At 53.7% G+C, this 19,426-nt stretch overlaps 2 protein-coding genes and 1 long non-coding RNA gene across 6 annotated transcripts; 1 reads left to right on the plus strand and 2 right to left on the minus strand.

Moving 5' to 3' along the window:
• Positions 1–254: 254 nt before the first annotated feature.
• On the plus strand, positions 255–5,684 carry LOC143673919 (uncharacterized). Of its 2 annotated transcripts, XR_013170760.1 has the most exons (3): positions 255–414; positions 843–1,005; positions 1,286–5,684. It is a non-coding gene; the product is annotated as an uncharacterized LOC143673919 (long non-coding RNA). The 2 variants fall into 2 exon arrangements; XR_013170759.1 differs by having other exon boundaries at positions 255–1,005.
• On the minus strand, positions 389–14,653 carry CCDC183 (coiled-coil domain containing 183). 3 transcript variants are annotated; one of them, XM_077149002.1, is made up of 14 exons: positions 14,440–14,653; positions 13,880–14,001; positions 13,385–13,462; positions 13,118–13,285; positions 12,875–12,979; positions 11,261–11,383; positions 9,510–9,635; positions 9,361–9,418; positions 8,995–9,095; positions 1,516–1,676; positions 1,151–1,319; positions 967–1,077; positions 785–881; positions 389–679 (listed from the first exon to the last, which is right to left on the minus strand). In XM_077149002.1, exons 1-14 carry the CDS (start codon positions 14,507–14,509, stop codon positions 561–563), a joined length of 1,608 nt encoding a protein of 535 aa, XP_077005117.1. In that variant the 5' UTR covers positions 14,510–14,653; the 3' UTR covers positions 389–560. The 3 variants fall into 3 exon arrangements, with proteins under 3 accessions (XP_077005117.1, XP_077005118.1, XP_077005119.1); XM_077149003.1 differs by having other exon boundaries at positions 390–679; positions 9,361–9,415; positions 14,440–14,639; XM_077149004.1 differs by lacking the exons at positions 12,875–12,979; positions 13,118–13,285 and having other exon boundaries at positions 390–679; positions 14,440–14,643.
• A 2,423-nt stretch (positions 14,654–17,076) lies between these two features.
• On the minus strand, positions 17,077–18,921 carry TMEM141 (transmembrane protein 141). Its single transcript, XM_077149005.1, has 5 exons — positions 18,787–18,921; positions 18,446–18,512; positions 18,213–18,296; positions 17,843–17,950; positions 17,077–17,411 (listed from the first exon to the last, which is right to left on the minus strand). The coding sequence occupies exons 1-5, from the start codon at positions 18,838–18,840 to the stop codon at positions 17,398–17,400; spliced, it is 327 nt and encodes a 108-aa protein (XP_077005120.1). The 5' UTR covers positions 18,841–18,921; the 3' UTR covers positions 17,077–17,397.
• Positions 18,922–19,426: the final 505 nt, after the last annotated feature.

Here is a 19,426-nt window from a genome sequence, read left to right on the forward strand (position 1 = left end):
GGCCGGGCGCGGGTCTCCCCCAAGGCCGGAGCCGGGGTCCCGGCGGCCAAGGGCGGCGAGGGCGCCAGGGACGGCGCCTGCCTCGCTCGGCCGCTCCGTGGCCTCAGGCGCGGCGGCTCCGATCCGGCCCCAGCGGCCTCCAGCACGGCCGCCCTCCGTCTGCCAGCGGCGCCATCTTGGTGGGAAGCGAGAACGCGGCGGTTACGGGGCGCCGCGAGGGACACGGGCGTGAGGCGCGCGCATGCGCAGGGCCGGCCCGGGACGGCGGGCTTCCCGAGAGCACCTGGTCTCTCGCAGCCGATCGTCTACCCCCAGGGCTTCCAAACCACGTGGACCCCGACCGCACCTCCCCTCCGACCCCCCAGCTCAGGGCCAGAAGCCCAGATTTACGCCGGACAGCCCTCTCGTCTGCAGGTCTTCCCAACGATACCCCCAAGATCCCACTCTTTGCCTGTTCATTTTCTCCGAGACTCCGGTCTCACCCCCAGTGACTCTCCTCCAGTCCTGGAAAAATGTTTATTTGTGTAACAAAGAGCTGGCGAAGGGGTGGCAGGACGGGGCTACTTCTTCTTCTTCTTGGCCCCCTTGAGCTTCCCTTCTATTAGCCGCTGGCCCTGCCTCTTGATCTCTGCCCGCGAAGGCACGTAGCTGAGGTCCACGTCGGCGAACTGGAAGGTTTCTGCAGGAGGGGCGGTGTCCTGCAGCCCCGCCCTAAGCCCACGGACCCGCCCGCCCCCCGCCGCGGCCGCACAGGGCGTGGGCCACCGCCAGAACCCGGCGGTACCTATCATATCCTCCTCCAGGTCCTCAAAGCTGATCCTGGTGTTGTACTTCTCCTTCAGAGTGGACGACTCCAGGATGTCCCTCACCTTCGTGCTGATCTGTAGGCCAGAACACCCTTCAGCTTTGCAAGAGCTGGCCGGCGGCGCGGGACCCGCGTGCCGGGCGCCTCCCACCCGCGGCTACCTCCTCGGTCCTGGACAGTGTCTGCACCCTGTCGATCAGGTACGTGAGCTTCTCCTCGCAGTAGGCCAGTTTGCTGTACACATCGAGGGTGCCGGTGGGCGCCGCTTCTTTCTGTGGGCAGAGAAATCCGTGGGATCTCCCCTCTGCCGGCCCCATCCTACCCCGGGGAGGACTTGGGCCACACCTGGGTCGTGGGCCCCGAGATGCCGATCAGACGGATGTAGAGGTTGTCAATGCCCGTCTGGATGGTCAGCAGCAGCTGCTGGCTCTTGGTCATGTTGCTGTAGGCCAGCTGGAGTCTTTTTTCTTCCTCTTTCAGCAGGTCCTTCATTTTCTTCTCGACGGATTTGAAGCTGTTGAGGATGATGGGGGTAGAGGGAGTCAGCAGCAAGAGTAGCGCAGACCCGAGGACCCACGGAGGGCAGAGTGACTGTGGCTGTGCTAAATTCAGGTGCACAGGACTTCAGATGTTGCCAACTGGGGTCCCTGGCCGGATATATACAGCTCATCCCTGAGTCAGGCCCCTGCCCACAGGGGCCTCCCGGGTACCTGATGGAACTGGGCGTCTGATGGAACTTAAGCATTGCCTCCTCCAGCTGCAGCTTCTTCATCAGGCTCTCCAGCTGCTTCCGACGCTCCTCGCAGTCCTCTATCTGCAGCTCCAGGTTCTCCTCTGTGTTCCTCTGAGCCAGGAAACGGCCGGTGATGTCCTGGCCGGGCCAGCGGGGAGAGAAAGCAAGTGTGGACCAGGAAAGTGGTTCCCCCAGAACCGGTTTCTTTTGGTTCCCTCCCAGTGGCTTGTGCAGGCTGCAGGGCTCAGGAATGTGGCTGGCAGCCGCTGGGTACTGGGGCCTCTTTGGGACTAGCTGTCAAGTGAGTGAGTGTCTTTGCATGGGACTCTTGCTACAACCAGGAGTGTAGAGAGTGCTATGAGAGAGGTGAGGAGGCTGTAGCTGGGAGGTGCTCAGTTGCTTTGAATAACTTGTCTGAGGACGGGGGAACTCATTTCAGGGTCAAGAGTGGGGGCTCAAGGCTTAATAATAAATCCAGATAGGATAAGGATTCAGTCAAAGGGGAAGACCCCTACCTCATACCATATACAGAAATTAAAGTGGATCAGGGACCTAAATATAAGAACTAAAACCATACAACTCTTAGTGGAAAACACAGGGGAAAATTTTTACAGTCTTGGATTTGGCAATGGTTTCTTACATATGACAGTAAAAGCACAAGCAATGAAAAAAATAAATTAGACTTTACCCAAATTAAAAACTTGTGCATCAAAGGACATTATCAAGAAAGTGGAAAGACAACCTACAGAATGCAGGAAAATAGTGGCCGATCATATATCTAATAAGAGTCTAGTATCCAGAATATATAAAGAACTTCTACAATCCAACAACAGAAGACAACCCAGTTAAAAGATGAGCACAGGACCTGAATAGGCGTTTCTCCACAGAAGATATACAAATGGCCACTAAGCACATGAAAAGATGCTCAACATCATTAGTCATTGGGAAAATGCAAATCAAAACCACAATGAGATACCATGCCAACTCAACAGAAAGGTTATTATTAAAAAAAACAAGTGCTGGCAGGATGTGGAGAAATTGGAACACTTGTGCACTTGGTGGGTGTTCTGGTTTGAAAGGATGTATGCCCCCTGGAAAAGTCATGTTTTAATCAAAATCCCATTTCATAAAAGTAGAATAATGCCTGTTCAATACTCTATGTTTGAAACTGTGATTGGATTGTCTCCCTGGATGATGTGATTTAATCAAGAGTGGTTGCTAAACTGGATTAGGTGATGACATGTCTCCACCCATTTGGGTGGGTCTTGATTGGTTTACTGAAGTCCTATAAAAGAGGAACATTTTGGAGAAAGAGATTCAGAGAGAGCAGAGAATGCTGCAGCACCACGAAGCAGAGAGTCCACAGCCAGCAATCTTTGGAGATGAAAATGGAAAAAGCCTCCTGGGGAGCTTCATGAAACAGGAAGCCAGGAGAAGAAGCTAGCAGATGACACTGTCTTCACCACGTGCCCTTCCAGCTGAGAGAGAAACCCTGACTGTGTTTGCCATGTGCCTTCTCACTTGAGAGAGAAACCCTGAACTTTATCAGCCTCCTTGAACCAAGGTATCTTTCCCTGGATGCCTTAGATTGGACATTTCTATAGACTTGTTTTAATTGGGACATTGCCTTGGCCTTAGAACTGTAAACTAGCAACTTATTAAATTCCCCTTTTAAAAAGCCATTCTGTTCCTGGTATATTGCATTCCGGCAGCTAGCAAACTAGAAGAGTGGGAATATAAAATGGTGCAGCTGCTGTAGAAAACAGATTAGCAGTTCCTCAAAAAGTTGAATCTGAGAGACCCTGCTCAAGATGGAGGAGCGGGAAGCTTCAGGGCTCTGTCCTCCAACAGAAGCTGTGAACAACCAGCAAGAACTGGCAGGAACATCTTTCTCAAAGTTCCAGACAAAGGACCAAAGTACAGAGTGAGCACCGAATCAAGAAAAAATCTACTTAAAAATGGTGGTCTCTACTAGCATCCTGGCTGGCCTCTCCCCCAGCCCTCACCAGCTTGTGTAAAATCAGCCCATGCTCCCAGTGTGGACACCCTGGTCCCAGTTCTGGAGGGAGCAGAGTAGCCCTCATGCACATAATGGCAGCATGTACATTTTGCCCAATCTGTCTGGTGGTGGCTGAGGGACTGGCGATCCTAGAACTGGCCTTGTGTATAGAAGGCGGTTCACTGAGTGCTCTTACAGAACACTGTGGGAGAGCAGGCAAGAGGCAGCCTGGGGCAGGGGATTGCTGGCTGTGAGTATACAGTGCAATGCCTGCAACCATGAGGAAACTCCTTCCTGGGAATAGGGGACATTTGTATCTGTGTAAGTGGGGGGAGTTCTTAGGGCCACATGTGCATGCCCAAGAAAAGAAACGTGCAGAGAGGACCAGGGAGGTCCCTATTCTTTGGCCTGCAGCTGTTCTCTAAACTTTGAAGGAGAGCATTAGCACAAGTCAGTGCAAAGACTGGGAAGGGTGTTTTCTTTTTTCCTTTCTCTTTTTCTTTCTTGTCATAGCTCCTGGCACTCAAGGAAATATTGAGCTAGATACAAGCTCAAGGAACATATGCTGCGGAGTCTAAATTCCATTGATAACACCCTAAAAATATCAAATGTCCAGGTTTCAACTGAAGATTAGAACACATACAAAGAAACAGTAATGGTTGTCCAGGCAAAGGAGAAGAGTAAAGCATTAGAAACCAACTATGAGGAGGACCAGAGCTGGGACATACTAGGACAGACCTTTAAAAATGGTCCTAAATCATGACTCCCAAGGGTGTGGACCTTCCTGGCAATGTGGGACAGAAATCCTAGAATGAGCTGAGACTCAGCATCAAGGGATTGAGAAAACCTTGACTGAAAGGGGGAAGAGAGAAATGAGACAAAATAAAGTGTCAATGGCTGAGAGATTCCAAACAGAGTTGAGAGGTTACCCTGGAGGTTATTCTTATGCATTAAATAGATATTACCTTTTTAGTTAAGGCATAACAAGAGAGGCTGGAGGGAACGCCTGAAAATGTAGAGCTGTGTTCCAGTAGCCATGTTTCTTGAAGATGATTGTATAATGATATAGCTTTCACAATGTGACTGTGTGATTGTGAAAACCTTGTGTCTGATGCTTCTTTTATCTACCTTATGGACAGATGAATAAAACATATGGATTAAAAATAAATAAATAATAGAGGGAACATATGTTAAAATAAATTTAGTAGGTTGAAATGCTAGTGGTCAAAGAAAGGGTGGGTAAGGGGTGTGGTATGTATGAATTTTTTCTGTTTTCTTTTTGTTTCTTTTTCTGAATTGATGCAAATGTTCTAAGAAATGATCATGATGATGAATATACAACTTTGTGATGAAAAAAGAATGTTCATATTGTATGTTGATAGGTTTTATTCATAAAAACTAAAAAAAAAAAAGGTCCTAAATATGCTCCAAGAGTTAAAGGAAAACATAAGCAAAGAACTAAAGGAAATCAGGAAAGCAACAGATGGACATAAAGAGAATATCAATAGAGATGGAAATTAAGAAAAGGAACCAAATAGTGCTGAAGACCACAACAACAGAAATTAAAAATTCTCTGGAGGGTTCAACAGTAGTTTGAAGCTGGCTGAAGAAAGAATCAGGGAACTTGAAGATAAGACAATTGAAATCATCCAGTCTGAGGAGTAGAAAGAAGACATGAATATACACATCCAAGATGCTCAGTGAACTCCAAACAGGATAGACCCATGTCATGGCATATTATAATCGACTGTCAAATACCAAAGACAGAGTTCTGAAAACCTCGAGAAAGAAGCAACATGTCACTTAGAAGGGGGCCTTAATAAAATTAAGTGCCAGTTTATCATCAGATGAAAAGAGGATGCAAGAAGGCAGTAGTAGGTGAAAGCAAAAATAATGGTTAAGTAAGTGCCAAAAGCAAAATAATGGCCAACTAGGAATTCTAAATCTGGCAAAACTGTCTTTCAAAAATGGGGGTGGGAGCCATGGTGGCTCAGCAGGCAGAGTTCTTGCCTGCCATGCTGGAGACCCAGGTTCCATTTCCGGTGTCTGCCCATGCAAAAAAAAAAAAAAGAGGGAGGGATTAAGACTTTCCCAGATAAACAAAAACTGAGGAAGTTTATCACCACTAGACCTGCCCTACAAAAGATTCTAAAGAGAGCTCTGCAGGTTGAAAGGAAAGGACAATAAACAATAGATGGAAGCTGCTTGAAGAAATAAGGATCTGTAGTGAGGGTAATAACATGGGTAAGTATAAATGCCAAATTCATAAAGTCAGAAACTAAAATATAGGTTAGCTGGGGCCCAGTTGTGGTTAGGGAATGGAGAGTTAATTATCCAGAGTTTCTATTAGGGTGATGGAAAAGTTTTGGTAATGGGTGGTGGTGATGGTAGCACAACACTGTGAACATAATTAACAGTGCTGAGTTATACATTGGAACGTGGTTAAAAGGGGAAATGTTAGAGTACGTGAATGGTTCAGTGGTAGAATGCTCACCTTCCATGCAGAAGACCCGGGTTTGATTCCCGGACCATGCACTGCCCCCCCCCCCAAAAAAAAAGTAAAAAGGGGAAACGTTAGGTGTTTATATGTTACTAGGATAAAAATTTAAAAAGCAAACAAACATCAAAAAACATAAGAACTTACAGTGCAGTGAACCTGTTTAAATGAAGGACAGTTACATAGTACAATTATATGTGTTCTTTCATGAAGTGCAACTAATGTACTATGCTAATGCAAGGTGTTAATAATAGGGTGGCATATGGGGACTCTGTATTTTATGCATGATTTTTTGGTAAACATACAACTTCTTTAATTAAAAATATATAAATGCCAGTATTATTGTAGTTTTGGTTTGTAACTCTACTTTTTATTTCTCTAGAAACTAAAAGGCAAATGTATAGCGGTAATGATAAATCAGTGGTTTGGGATTCAAAATGTGCAAACATGCCATCTGTAACAAGAACTGCATACAGGTGGGGGACAGAGGGGCACAGGAACACGGTTTGTGTACGCTGTTGAAGTTAAGTTGGTATCAAGGTAAACGAGATGGTTATAGATTTAGGATGTTAAATTTAAGCCCCACAGTAATGACAGAGAAAATATCAGATAACATCCAAGCTCATAGAGACTGAAATTAGAGTACAGGTTGCCAGGGGCTGGGCAGCAGGAAGAGTGGAGAGCTAATGCATAATGGGTGTAGGGTTACTGTTTGGGGAGATGGGAAAGGTTTAGTAATGGTAGGTGGGGGTGGATTCTGCAATATCGTGATTAATCCTATTGAGTTGTGTCCTGGGAGTGGTTGTGATGGGAAAGTTTATGTTGCATGTATGTTCCCACAATTGAAAAAAAAAGAAGAAGAAAGAGCAACTAAAGAGATAATGACAATGAAATATAATACATGGTTGTGTACAGGATCTAGCAAGGGAGGATTCAAGCTCAAAGGGACATTCTTGGGACATATGAAAAACTTAGAATATAGACTATAAGCTTTATATCAATGTTAAATTTCTCAAACTTGATCACTGCACTTAAGCTCAGTTGATCTTAGGTAATGTGTGTGGCAGTTTTAAGTGTTCAAGGAGCGTCATGTATATAACATACACTCAAGGGTTGAAAAAATGGATTGATAGACAAGTGGATAGCCAGAATGATAAGCAAATGTTAAAATCAGTGGGTCTGGGTATCTGGGTATGTGGAAACTCTCTCTATGGGGGTTGTATTATTTTTGTAACTGTCTTGTAAGTTTGATCAAATACAATATTGGGGAAAAAAAGAGTAAAAAACAAAAAAAAAGAAAAATACATTAAACCTGCAATACTACTGTTAGCTATCTACCCAAAAACCTGAAATCAGGGACTTGGCCAGATACTTGTACACCAATGCTTATTGCAGCATTATTCACAAGAGCCAAAAGGTAGAAGCAACCTGACTGCCATTCACAGAGGAATGGATAAACTAAATATGGTCTGTCCATGCAATGGACTATTTAGCTGTAAAAAGTGTGCCAGTTTGAAGCTATTATGTATCCCAGAAAAGCCATGTCCTTTAATCCTCATTCCATATTGCTGGGTGGGATTTTTCTGATTGTTTCCATGGAGATAGGACCCACCAGTTGTGGGTGGTAACTTTTGATTAGATGGTTTCCATGGAGATGCTTCTCCACCCATTCAAAGTGGGGTTGCTTACTGGGGCCCTTTAAGAGGGAACCATTTTGAAAAAGTTCTAGAACCACCAGAGCCCCCACAGCCAGAAACATTTGGGGATGCATAAAGACAATGCCCCCAGGAAAGCCAGTGAAGAAGCCTGGAGAGAGAGCTAGCAGATATCACCATGTGCCTTTCCAGCTGAGAGAGAAACCCTGAACATCATCAGCCTTCTTGAGCCAGGGTATCTTTCCCTGGATGCCTTAATTTGGACATTTTCATGGCCTTAGAACTGAAAACCTGCAACTTAATAAATTCCCCTTTTTAAAAGCTGTTCCATTTCTGGTATATCACATTCTGGCAGCTTTTAGCAAACTAACACAAATGTAACTCAGTTTTGAAAACTGAGTGAAATAATTGCTCCCTTGACTCTCATACATTTTTGTGGATCACAAATGCCATTTTCACAGAACACCCACCTAGTTAGTGCTCTGTGAAACCAGTATGCAACTCAGTTTTGAAACCTGAGTGAAAAACTTGCTTCATTCACTCCAGGTACTTCCTTGAGTGAGAAACACCATCTTAAGACTGAACCAGTACTCTGTGAAACATGTATGTAGCTCATTTTTGAAAACTGAGTGAAATATTTCCTCCTTTGACTCCCAGGCACTTCTGCAGGTCAAAAATCAAAATTCACAAGGAAGGAAGTTCTTGTACATGCTACAATATGGATGGATCTTGAAAACATGCTAAGTAAAAAGTAGCCAGGCGCAAAAGGACAAATATTGTATAAGTTCACTTATATGGAATCCCTCAAATAAGCAAACCAATATATTGAGACAGATTATGGTTACCAGGAGCAGGGAAGGGAGGTAGGATGGGGCGTGTTCTGCTCAGTGGGGGCAGATTTCCTATTTGGGTTAATGAGAAAGTTTTGGTAATGGATGATGGTGATTGTAGCATAACATGGTGAATTTGATTCATGGAGCTGCAGTCTACACTTGATATGGTTAAAACCACACATTTTATGAGTTATATATGTAACCACATAAATTTTTTTAAATAAAATAAAAACAAAGGGGGGTGCGGCAGCTGGAGTGGCGGCTGCTGGATGGTCTCTGCCAGTGGGTAAAGCCATGTCCTGGCTGGCATTTGGGTCCTGCAAGTGGGGCCAGGCGTGGTGTGGTCCCTGGGGTGTGACAGTGTGGCCCCGGAGCACCCCTATGCTGGGAGCTGCAGGTCCTGGGAGGCTGGCCGAGGGGGTACAGCTTTGGGAGCCCTCCCGCCATGACCAGGGAGAGCCCCTGGCCTTACCCAGAGGTGGGAGCAGTGCACCGCCGTCTTGACTCGCTCCACCAAGGCGGTCACAGCTGTCTGGTATTCGAGGTCCACCTTGGAGGCCTCCCTTCTCTTCACTGGGCAGAGCAGAGAGGGCACACGTGGGAGCAATGCGTGAGGCCACCCGAGGATGCTGGGCATCGCAGTGCTTGGTGGAGGGGGTGGGGGAGTCCGGGGAGCCACAGGGTTCCAAGAGCATCTTCCAGGAGAGAAGCCCTGAGGCCCCGCCCCACCCGGCCCCCAGTCCAAAGTGGATGAGCGCAGCCTCGCGGTGAGTCCGGGAGAGGCCAGCGCTCCTCCACCTCGGCACCCACCCAGTGCCCCGGGGGGCTAGCCACTCACCTCTCGTGGTCTCCTGGGCTGTGAGGCTGGAGGGGAAATCCAGGTCCCGCCGGCCCTGCTGGAGGAGGGCAGGGTGAGCCGCATCCCCAGGGGGGCTGAGCTGCCAGCCCCGCGCCCCGCCGCCGCCCCCACCCCCGCCCCATACCCACCCGCCGGTACTTCTCGCTGGTCTCCTTGGTGTGGATCCTGTCGATGAGCTTCTTCTGCTGGGTGAGCCGGTTCTCCCGTGCCCTCCGCTCCTCGATGAACGTCGCCTCGGCTTGTTTCATGTTCATCTGAGGACAGAGGGGTGGGGGTCTATCTCCCCAAGGAGGCCAGGAGCCCTGGGGGTGCCAAGCCAGCTGCCAGCACCCAGGCCTCATCTTTCCAGGCTTGGCATCTGCACCGCAGCCCAGCTCCCCTCCAGCCCCACTGTCTTTGCTGAGCCCTGCACCTCCGGGCTGGTAAGGTCCGCCTCTGGGGTTACCTATCCGTCCTGCCAGCTGGGTCAGGCTGCCTGCCTTTGTCTTGCTCTCCTCTGCCCTGAGTCATCCCGAGCTTCAGGACCCCCAATTCCCACCAGGCCTTATGGCGTTCCCTCCCTAGCAGGGCTCTCCACGAACCCCAGACTCCTGCATCCAGCTGCCCCTTTGTGAGCTCCACCTGGGGCCCAAAGGCACCTCTGATCATGAGTCTAAGACCAAATGCTGGGAACAGTTCAGGTGTCCACGGATGGGTGAAAGGATAGACAAAAGGAGGCAGATGACTGCAATGGCATATTATTCAGCCAGAAAACGGAGTTGAAGTTCTTGTACATGCTGTGGCATGGGTGAGCCTTGACAGCATGCAAAGTGAAAATCAGCCAGATGCAAAAGGACAAATATTGAGCACTTCCGCTTATCCCTAGAACAGGCAAATGCATAGACATAGAAAGTAGATTACAGGTCACTAGGGGCCAGGTGAGGGGGAAGAGGGCATGACTGTTTAATGGTCACAGAACTCAGTCCGGAGAGATGGAGACATCTTAGCAATAGGTGGCTGTGACGTGGCCTAACACTGTAAAAGTAATTCATGCCACTGAGCTGCACACCTAAAAATGGTTAAAATGCCAAATTTATGTCATATATATGTAACTGCAGTTTATTTAAAAATAAAACCAGAAGACAAACTCCTCTTTTTCCCCCAAACCAGGAGCCCCCCAGGGCCTCCTGCCTGGGCAGCTCGGCCATCATCAGTGCCCACACCTCCGTCCTGGATGCTGCCCTGTCCCTCACCACTCATCCAGTCCATCAACACACCCCTCCGTGGTCCCCTCGTAAAAACTCCCAGCTCTGGCTGCCTCTGGCTCCCACACCTCCTACTGTGCTGGTCCCTGGACCTGTGGGCCATTCCTCCCAACCTCCCCTAGCCGGCTGCGCCTGCCTGTCCCCCACTCTGGGGGCCTCAGGCCTTTGCCCTCTGCCCCTCCTCCTCCTGCGCATTCCCTCCACCCCTGCGGTCGGCCAGTTTGCTCCTTTAGATCCCAGCTCCAGTGTGACTTTTGTGGAAAGCCATCTTGAATTCCTGGCGATGGCAGCTCCCTGGGCCAGGCCTGCACGGCCCAGAGGCCCCTGGACACGTGTTAAGAGGCTGCTGGTCTAGGGGCTGCTCCCCAGACTGCCCGCTCCATGAGGATGAGACCATGCCTGCCCTGGTCACTGCTGCATGCCCTCCATGCGGGCTCTGGCCAGGCCAGGCTGGCCCTCTCTGTGCATTCCGGCCTCTTGGCTGCTGTCCCAGCAGGCTGCTCTGTCCCGGCCAGGGTAGGGTGCTTTGGCAGAGGCTGAGCAGCGCAGGCCAGGGGGTGGGAGCATGGTGAGCCAGCATGGGGATGGCTGTGGGGCACCCTGAGGGCCTCCCCAGCCCCGGGAACCCCGCGCACCTTAACCTCATCCGTAATCATCATTGCGTCCTGGGACATGACCGTCATGTCCGATAGCTCCGAGCAGTAGTCGACCACGAGGTTCTGCAGCTTGTCCAGCTGCGTGGGGTATTCTGCCAACTCCTGCAATGAGAGGGCGTGGCTGGGTGGGCACAGGGCTTGTCGCCCAGGGGCCCCTGCAGCTTGAATGCTGCCCCTCCGTGCCTGCTTCCCTGGCCCCTCCCTGGCCCTCTTGTGGCCCCCACGCTGAGTGGAGACAGAGCCCCAAGGGAGTGCAGTGATGGAACCTGGCCTGTGGCCCCAGCCTGGGTGGGGCCCACTGGACTCTGCCCCCTGCCAGGTGCTGACAGCCCTGAGGAATTTCCAGAGCAGTTGTGTTGCCATTTACCCCATGTGAAAACCTAACTCCAGATCCCACGCTGGGCCTGTGCTTGGAAGCCGCCTGGAGTGAGGCGGAAGGGCTCGAGACCCACCACAACCTGACTAGCTGTGTGACCTAGGGAGGCTTACTTAACGTCTCTGAGCACCCCATCTGTAAAAAGGTGATGATGCCCTTCAGAAGGTTGTGTCAGGATCAAACAAGCACAGGACCAGGGTCATCAATATCAATAAGCCTCAGCTACTGGTATTTTGTTAATAACCCTAAATGTAGAATCTTTGCTTATGTTTTTTTAATTTTAATATGGATGACCATGGGAGTTATGAGAAAACAGAGGTGTGCATGTTCTGTCATGACAGAAAGGGGATCCTGGGGATGGGGACTTAGAGCCCACTGTGGGGGGGTTCGGTGCCCAGAGCACAGCAGGGGGCAAGGGGTAACGGTGAATGGGAGGGAAGAGGCCCCCAGCCTCCCTCCCAGCAAACGTAGGCAGAATGGGTACCAGGCAAGAGGACATAATGGGGGCCGAGCTGGGGTGCCGCCTGACTCTGGGGGACCACAGGGTAGGGATGTGACCCAACCAGAGGACAGAAGGAGAGCTACAGTGCTCCACCCATCTGCCCACACCCTCCTCTTGGACTGGACCACGTTTTCACCACGTCACCTCCTACATGCACCCTCCACCCTAACTCTCCCTTTGTCTGGTCTTAGGACACAGGTGTTAGAGGGGCTCCCTGCCTAGCTCTCCAGGCTCTTGGCCCTCACTCTCCCTGCCCCACCCTGGTGCCCATCCTGGATCCCTCTGTCCTCCTGCCCCATCCCTCCGGCCCTCCAGCCTGGGTCAGGCGCCTGTGCTGGGTGTGGAAGCGAGGGAAGTGGCTCTGCCTCAGGGGCCGGGCTTTGCTCCTCAAACCCCAGCCGCCTCGGCAGGGACCAGGAGTGGGGCTGCTGCTTTCTCTAGGCAGCGTCTCAGAGGGTCGGAGGTCTCCTAGAGCCCAGGGTTCTCAGTTCTGACTGCCCAGGCGCGGGAAATGACAGGAAAGTAAGAACAACACTAGATTGGGTACACTCCCGTGAGTCCCAACCGTTCCCACACATCCCAGCTCTGAAGAAGCGCCGTTCAAATACGCTGGCGGCCCTGTCCGGTGCGCAAGGTCGGGGCTCCGTCTCCCGGCTGCTCCGCGGCCGTTTGCACCGGTGCACCGGGGCCTGGGACACGCCCCTTAGGGGCTCACTTTCTTCAGGTGGTCCAGCAGGCTCGCGTACAGCCGGCGGATATTCTGGCTTGTTGTGATCTTCATCGTCGTCTTCTCGATGTTGTTCTCCAGCTGGCGGATGACCTGGGGGCGCGCCGAGGGGCTCCCTTGTTGAGGAGCAGGGCCGGCCCCGGGTCCGGGTGGGGCTCCCTTCCTAGGGCTTGCGCTCGCCCAGGCCAGGGAAGCCACGCCCCGAGAGCCCTCCCGGCCCCCGCGCGCCACCTGCCGCAGCCGCAGCTCCTCCTGGGTGGCTTCGGGCTGGCCGCTCAGGCTGGCGAGCTCCAGCCGCAGGCTCTCCAGCTTCTCCCCGCGCCGGCGCACCAGGTGGATCAGCGCGTTGTGCACGTTGACGCGGTCGAAGACGTACTTGCGCAGCTTCTCCCGCGCCCCCTGCAGCGGGGAACGCACGGCTCGCCTGTGGGGGCGCCAGGGGGCACCCGGGCCACCCGCCCGGGGAGAGGTGGTGCCGGGGGGCTGCGGCCCCCTTACCTGCATGGTGCTGCGGCAGTGCGCCAGCCTCATGGGCACATCCATCCCGCAGGCCTTGGAAATGGTCCACTGGTCCAACTGAGGAGCAGCGGCGGCTGAGCGGGCGCTGGCGGGCCCATCTACACCCCCGCCCCCCAGGGCCTATTGTGCCCTTTGGCAGCCCAGTAGCAAAATCCCCGTTCTCTGGGGGTGGGGTGGGGGTATCACCAGACCCCAGCCCTGCCATCCCAGCATGGCTGTGACCAAGGTCCGGAGAAGGGGGCTCAGGCCCCAGTCACAATGGCCCCTGTTGCATGGGGTGGCCCAGCGCAGAGATCCCAGCCAGGCCCTGCCCACTGATGCTGAGTCCTCTAGGGTGGGGGGTGGGGAATCTGCAGGGTCCCTGTTGGCTCCAGAAAGGTGGGAGTCAGAGCAGGAAAGAGAGGTGGTGTTGCCCTGAACCTCTGGGCTGTGTGTGTGTGTGTAATGTGTGAGCGCTGGGAGGGAACTGCACACCTCCTTGGCCAAAGCCCAGTTGTGGGCACCGCGGCGGATGTTGCTGCGCAAGAGGGCCACTGTCGCCTTGTTCTGGACCGTCTTTTCCTTCACATCCTGGATCTGCAGTGCCCGACACTGCTCTGGGGGCGGGTAGAGGGGACCCATGGTCAGGCCGTCAGTGGAGGGACATGTGGACACTGCCTTGGCCCTCTGTGCTGTGCCCCCTCCTTCCCACCCTACTTTCCGGGACACTGGCTTCTCTGCTCTAGGCCTTTGGTGGACCCTGGATTGTCCTCTGATTCTTTCCAGTCTGCCACAGCAGGGCAATTCCTTTCTGCCCCTCTAGCTTTGGGGTCCACACTACTCTTACAGTCATAAATTTCCTTAAGTACACTCCCCCCTGCCATGCCCCAGCTCCCCTCTGCAAGGCACCCTTCGGTCCCTTCCCCCAGACTGTTGGGGGGGTGGGGTGGACAGTAAGGTGACCCACTCATTTCTGTTTGTCCTGGTCTGTTCCAGTTTCCAAACCAAAGTCCCCTCTCCATCCCTGGCACACTGGGACAGCTGTGCCCACTCACCCTGGAGCCGTGTGATGGTCTTGAGCTCCTGGATCTGGTCTGCCATGTCGCCTTCCTTGTGCATCTTCATGGTGGCCCCCCTGGGGTCCTCCCACGTGCTCTCTGCACTTCCTGACCCACCGGCCCTGCCTCCTCAGCAGAGCCGCTGCTGTCAGATTGTCCCGGGAGCCTTGGCCCATTGTGATGTGGACCAGGGTTCTTGACACCCAGGGAACACTGGGATTCCAGCGTCTCCCACTGCCCCCTGTCCATCCTGGGCACCCCGGGGCGCTGGCAGCAATGGGGATGGGTCTCATGGCCACTCTGCTCAGGAGCTCTGTAGGGGGAGAGGGGCTGCTGCATGTGGACTTGGCACTGCCCCTGCGGGGGACTGACTCTGGTCCCCACAAAGACAGGTCTGAGCCTTAGCGTGCTGTTGTGTGTGTACATGGGCCCTTGTGAAGACATTATAATCAGGGGAATCAGGGTGTTCTTAGTTCATATGACTGGAGGCTTCAGGAGAGGAAATTTGTAAACAGCTGGCCAGAGAAAGCCACAGGAGGAGACCAAGAACATTGCGGGGGGTGACCAGCAGAGCCGCAGACTCCAGGAGGAAGCATGGCCTTGCCAACACCTTAATTGTGAGCCTTTGTCTCAGCCACCAGCTGGGGGGTGTCTGTCTTGGCAGCCCTGGCAAACAAGACAGCCCTCCTGCTGGAGCCCCTGCATCCTCCCTGTCCCCTCCCCTCCATATCCTCAGGCCCGTGCCCTCGGAGCAGCCAGACTGAAGCTCCTGAAACTATTCAGATCTCCTTCACCCATGCTCCCCCCATCCCCAGCTCTAGTGACAATGCCTGGGGGGATGTGACTCGTGAGACGCCCCCCCCCCCCACCTCAACTCTCACTACTCCATCTCTTCCCACGTCTGTTCCCAACTGTTGGGGACTGAACCAGGTCCCCTTGCTAAAGGCTCCCAGACTCTGCTCCTGAGGGCGTAGACCCCTTTATAGATGGGATCTCTGAAGATGTTCTTGTTAAGGTGTGCACAAACTGGGTGAGGGGGCCTTCATCCCACATGGCTGAAGTCCTTATAAGCAAGGGGAACTGGACAGAGTGAGAAGCTACGAGAAGCTGGAGGAGGAGAGGACACCACTGTGTGACAGAGAAGCCTAGGGAACCCTGTCTTCAGGGAGAAAGCTTCCCCTTGCTGACACCTCTGTTTGACTCCTCCTACCTCAAAACCCTGAGCCAAGACATTCCCATCATTTAAAGTGTTTGTTTCAACAGCCAGAAAACTAGAACACCGAGCTTGGCGATGCTGCCTGCAGCCTACCCTATCTGCCCCTACTTCCCTGGGGAATCCTAGCTCTTGGTTCAGATGTCACGTTACCATGGAAGGGGTCAGTTCCCTGTGTCTCTGTGCACCCCGAGTTTCCCGAGATTTGGTGCCCACAACACTGAACAGCCTGGGACTTCTGGGAAGTGTACGCGATGGGGTTCTTTTCTCCCCAGCCTCTCAGTGGCCTCCTGCACAAAGCCCTAAGTTCATCCCCTGCCCTCCCTCCAAGCCCAGGCTCTACCCCCAGGGTGCTTGAAGGTCCCCTTGGGCCCAGCTCGGCATCTGGCTGAGGCAGAGTCTGCTAGCTGTTCTCCCTTCCCCCTCAGATGTAGAAACCCCAAATTTTGGTGGGGCTCATGGTTGCTTAGACAAAGCTGCATCCTCCAAGTTCCCCTGCATTCCATGTGACCATATGACTTAGTCTGGCCAATGGCATGTGAGAAGTGGTGGGTACAACTGCTTTCCTTCTTCCCCTTTCTCTTTCCTATTGACTGGAATGGAGATGTGTTGGCTGGAGCTGGCACAACCATCTTGGATCATGGTGGAGGGGGGCTGGAATTGGGATTGGAGGCCATCCACAGCAGAGAACAGTATAAAAGGGAGCCTGAGTTCCTGACATCACTTCAGCCTTGGTCTGCTCACTTGGACTTCTACATGAAAGCAAAATAAGTGTAGCTTGTTTAAGCCATTGTTGTCTTGGCCTGGTAGCTGCTCAAAAAATAACCCTCTGAATGACTGGCTGGGCCAAGAGGTTCAGGAGCTGAGCAGGGGCTGGAATAGTATGGACCTGTGTCACTCCTGAAGACAACTATAAAGGATGTGGGGATTTGCCAAGGTCTTGTACAATCCCTTCCTCTTCCTCTTCCTCTTTCGGGGGGTAGTGGTGCTGAATGGGGTAGACTTGCCTACTCTTGAGCTTTGCATTAATGTGCAGAGAGCACCAGAAAGCTAGCTCTGGCTTCTGCACTCCTCACTTGGCTCTCCCCTGGAGAGATGTGACTTAATCTGATTGGTGAGTTTAGAATGACAAGCAGCTGGGTTAGCCCAGCCACCTCCCCTCCCATGTCCTTGACAGCCAGCAGCTGACGGTCAGGCTGCACAGTTACAGATGCAGAGCCCCCTGCAGAGAAGCCCTGGTGGTCCAGCAGAGCCTACCTGGGCCGCTAGTACTGTCCCATTCTGAAGTTCAGAATTAGTAACTCCCCTTGCCCACATGTCCTCCAGTATAAGCTGTATTGGTAATAAAGATGACCGATACTCAGACTCTTATTTTCCTATTCTTTTGACTTGCTTTTCAATTAGGTTAGAACTCAATTAGGTTGGAAAAAGAGGAGCTGTTTATTGGCCCACATTCCCCAGTACCAGCTGTCACCTTTGACTTTTGGGGATTCATGGGCCAGCGGGGTACAGAAGTTTCCCAGGAAAGCCTTTTCTGGTCTGGCCTCCTGGGCAGGATTGGCAGTCTGAACTGGTCTGCAGGACCCAAAAGCACATATCTACAGAGGGCACTGACTGGAGCACCCTAGGGTGCAGAGGGCCAGCATGTTGTGGGGGTGGGGTGGCCAGGCTGGGGCCGGTGAAGGCCTGGAGGCTGTGGTCCAGGCCTGCCCCACCTGATCTGCAGCTCCTCTGGAGCTCTCCTAGCTGGGCTGATCTATAAGAGGCAAAGGAGACAGCTAGGGTCACACTGACCATCAGATACATGGGGTCCCTGCACCCACTTTACCATGGCAAAAAAGTGAGGCCCCTATCAAGGAGGAAGGTGGGAAGCAGACCCAGGCCTGGGACCATCCACATGGTGCCTGGTGCAGGGCTGCACAATCTGGCTCCTCTCTGTGGGGGGCCCCCACTTTGCACACTTCCCCTCCATCCCAGGGCTACCTCCAGCCATTGGAGTTCTCGAGGGTCTCTCTACCATACCCATTCCTGGCTCCAGACCCTTTCAGGACTCTCATGCTTAGGAGCAGGGGCCAGAAGAGAGGTGCTCTGTCTGTCTGTTACCCTGGGACACCCTGGTGTAACGCCTTAAACCCTGGGTGTTGGAGACTCAGGCTCTGCTTCCTGCTTTCCCATGGGCCCTCTCACCTGTGCTTGTGTCTTTGGGGAGCTGCCCAGTTTCCAGGAAAAGCCAGAGGTTGCTGCATTTCTGGGTCTCCACGCGGGTGATCCTGTAGCTGGCTACTGAGCCTGCAACTGGGGAGCAGGTGGGGGGTGGGCTGGGGGCTCAGGGTCTCTGAACAACTCAGGGAAAGGTAGAGGCTATTTTGTGGCAGACCGTGTGTATGGATGTACAACCGACCAGGGCTCCCATCGAGCTCCGGGGCCCACTCCAGGCTGCAGGGATGCCCCAAACCTCAGTCCCTCCACCCTGGGGGCAAACCCACCTGCTGAGGAGCCAGAGTCACCTCTGGCACCTTGAGTGCATTTTAGGGGTCAGACACGCTGGTGTACCCACCCACGGCCACCAGCACGGACCACTGCAGGGGGTACTGAAACTTCTTCTGGATGAACATCTGCAGGCCGAAGGCCGCACCTGTGCCTGTTGAGAGCCAAGCCCGGTGTCAGCCGGCCTGTACGGGTGGCACCTGCCATTCCACTGCTGGCTCTCAGCACCCCAGCCCTGTAGGAGCTGGTGTGAGGCAGGAAGGCCGGCCTCTCCACTCCTCAGGACACCTGGCCCCAGCCTACCTGTGACAAAGGTGAAAATGCCCTTCATGAAAGCGTTCGACTGGCACGCGGCATATTCCCCGAGTCCCTGGGGAGGGGGAGGGGGTGGAGGCTCAGGACCGTCCTGGTCCCCACCTCCACGGACGGACAGGAGGAGGGGTGACTGGAGAGGGAGAGGCACTGAGGGCTTGGATACACCGCTGCTCCCACACTCACCCGGGATGTCTGACCCTCCTACCCGGATGGCCGTCCCCTTCCCCGGCCCCCTTCCCAGACAAGGGCACCACCATCCGGCCCCCGCCCCGCCCCGCTCAGGCCAGCTTCCGAGGTCCGGGACCCGCAGCCCAGGACGGCCCAGTCACCGGGTGCTTGGCGGCCACGCTGTCGTCCACCCTAGACAGGCCCAGGTTCACCATGGCTGGCTCGGCGCGGGAGGCGGGGCTTGGACGAGGTGGACGTGCGCGGGGCCACAGCGGGTACGCGGGCGGAGCCGGGCGCGGGCAAGGGGCGGAGCCGATCTGGGGGGCGGACCCTGACGCGGGTCAAAGCTGCGCGGCCAAGGGCCGGAGCCGACCCGGGGGGCGGAGCCTGACGCGGGTCAAAGCTGCGCGGCCAAGGGGCGGGGCCGACCCGGGGGGCGGAGCCTGACGCGGGTCAAAGCTGCGCGGCCAAGGGGCGGAGCCGAGCGGAGGAAAGGAGCCGGGCCGGGGGGCGGATTCGTGCAGGGGACCCGGGCTAACCTGCGAGGGGCGACGGTCCGGGCAGAGCTTGCACCAGGCGCACACGCAGAGCCGGGGGCTTGGGGTGGGGCTCCCCCTCCGCAAAGCACTGGGGTTCTTCTTCCAGACTGCGCGACGAGGGGTGGTGCGTGGAGGTCCTCGCTCCCCTGAGTCTCCGTCCCCTCCCCACGCTCTCTCCAGCAGCTTCCCAGACGGCCGAGGAGCTGCTCCCACTTTTCTCCTTTCCTCCCTACCTCCTAGAGGAGCGGACGCATCCCCGCCC

This window comes from Tamandua tetradactyla, chromosome 2, assembly GCF_023851605.1.
Source record: "Tamandua tetradactyla isolate mTamTet1 chromosome 2, mTamTet1.pri, whole genome shotgun sequence".
NCBI lineage: Eukaryota > Metazoa > Chordata > Mammalia > Pilosa > Myrmecophagidae > Tamandua > Tamandua tetradactyla.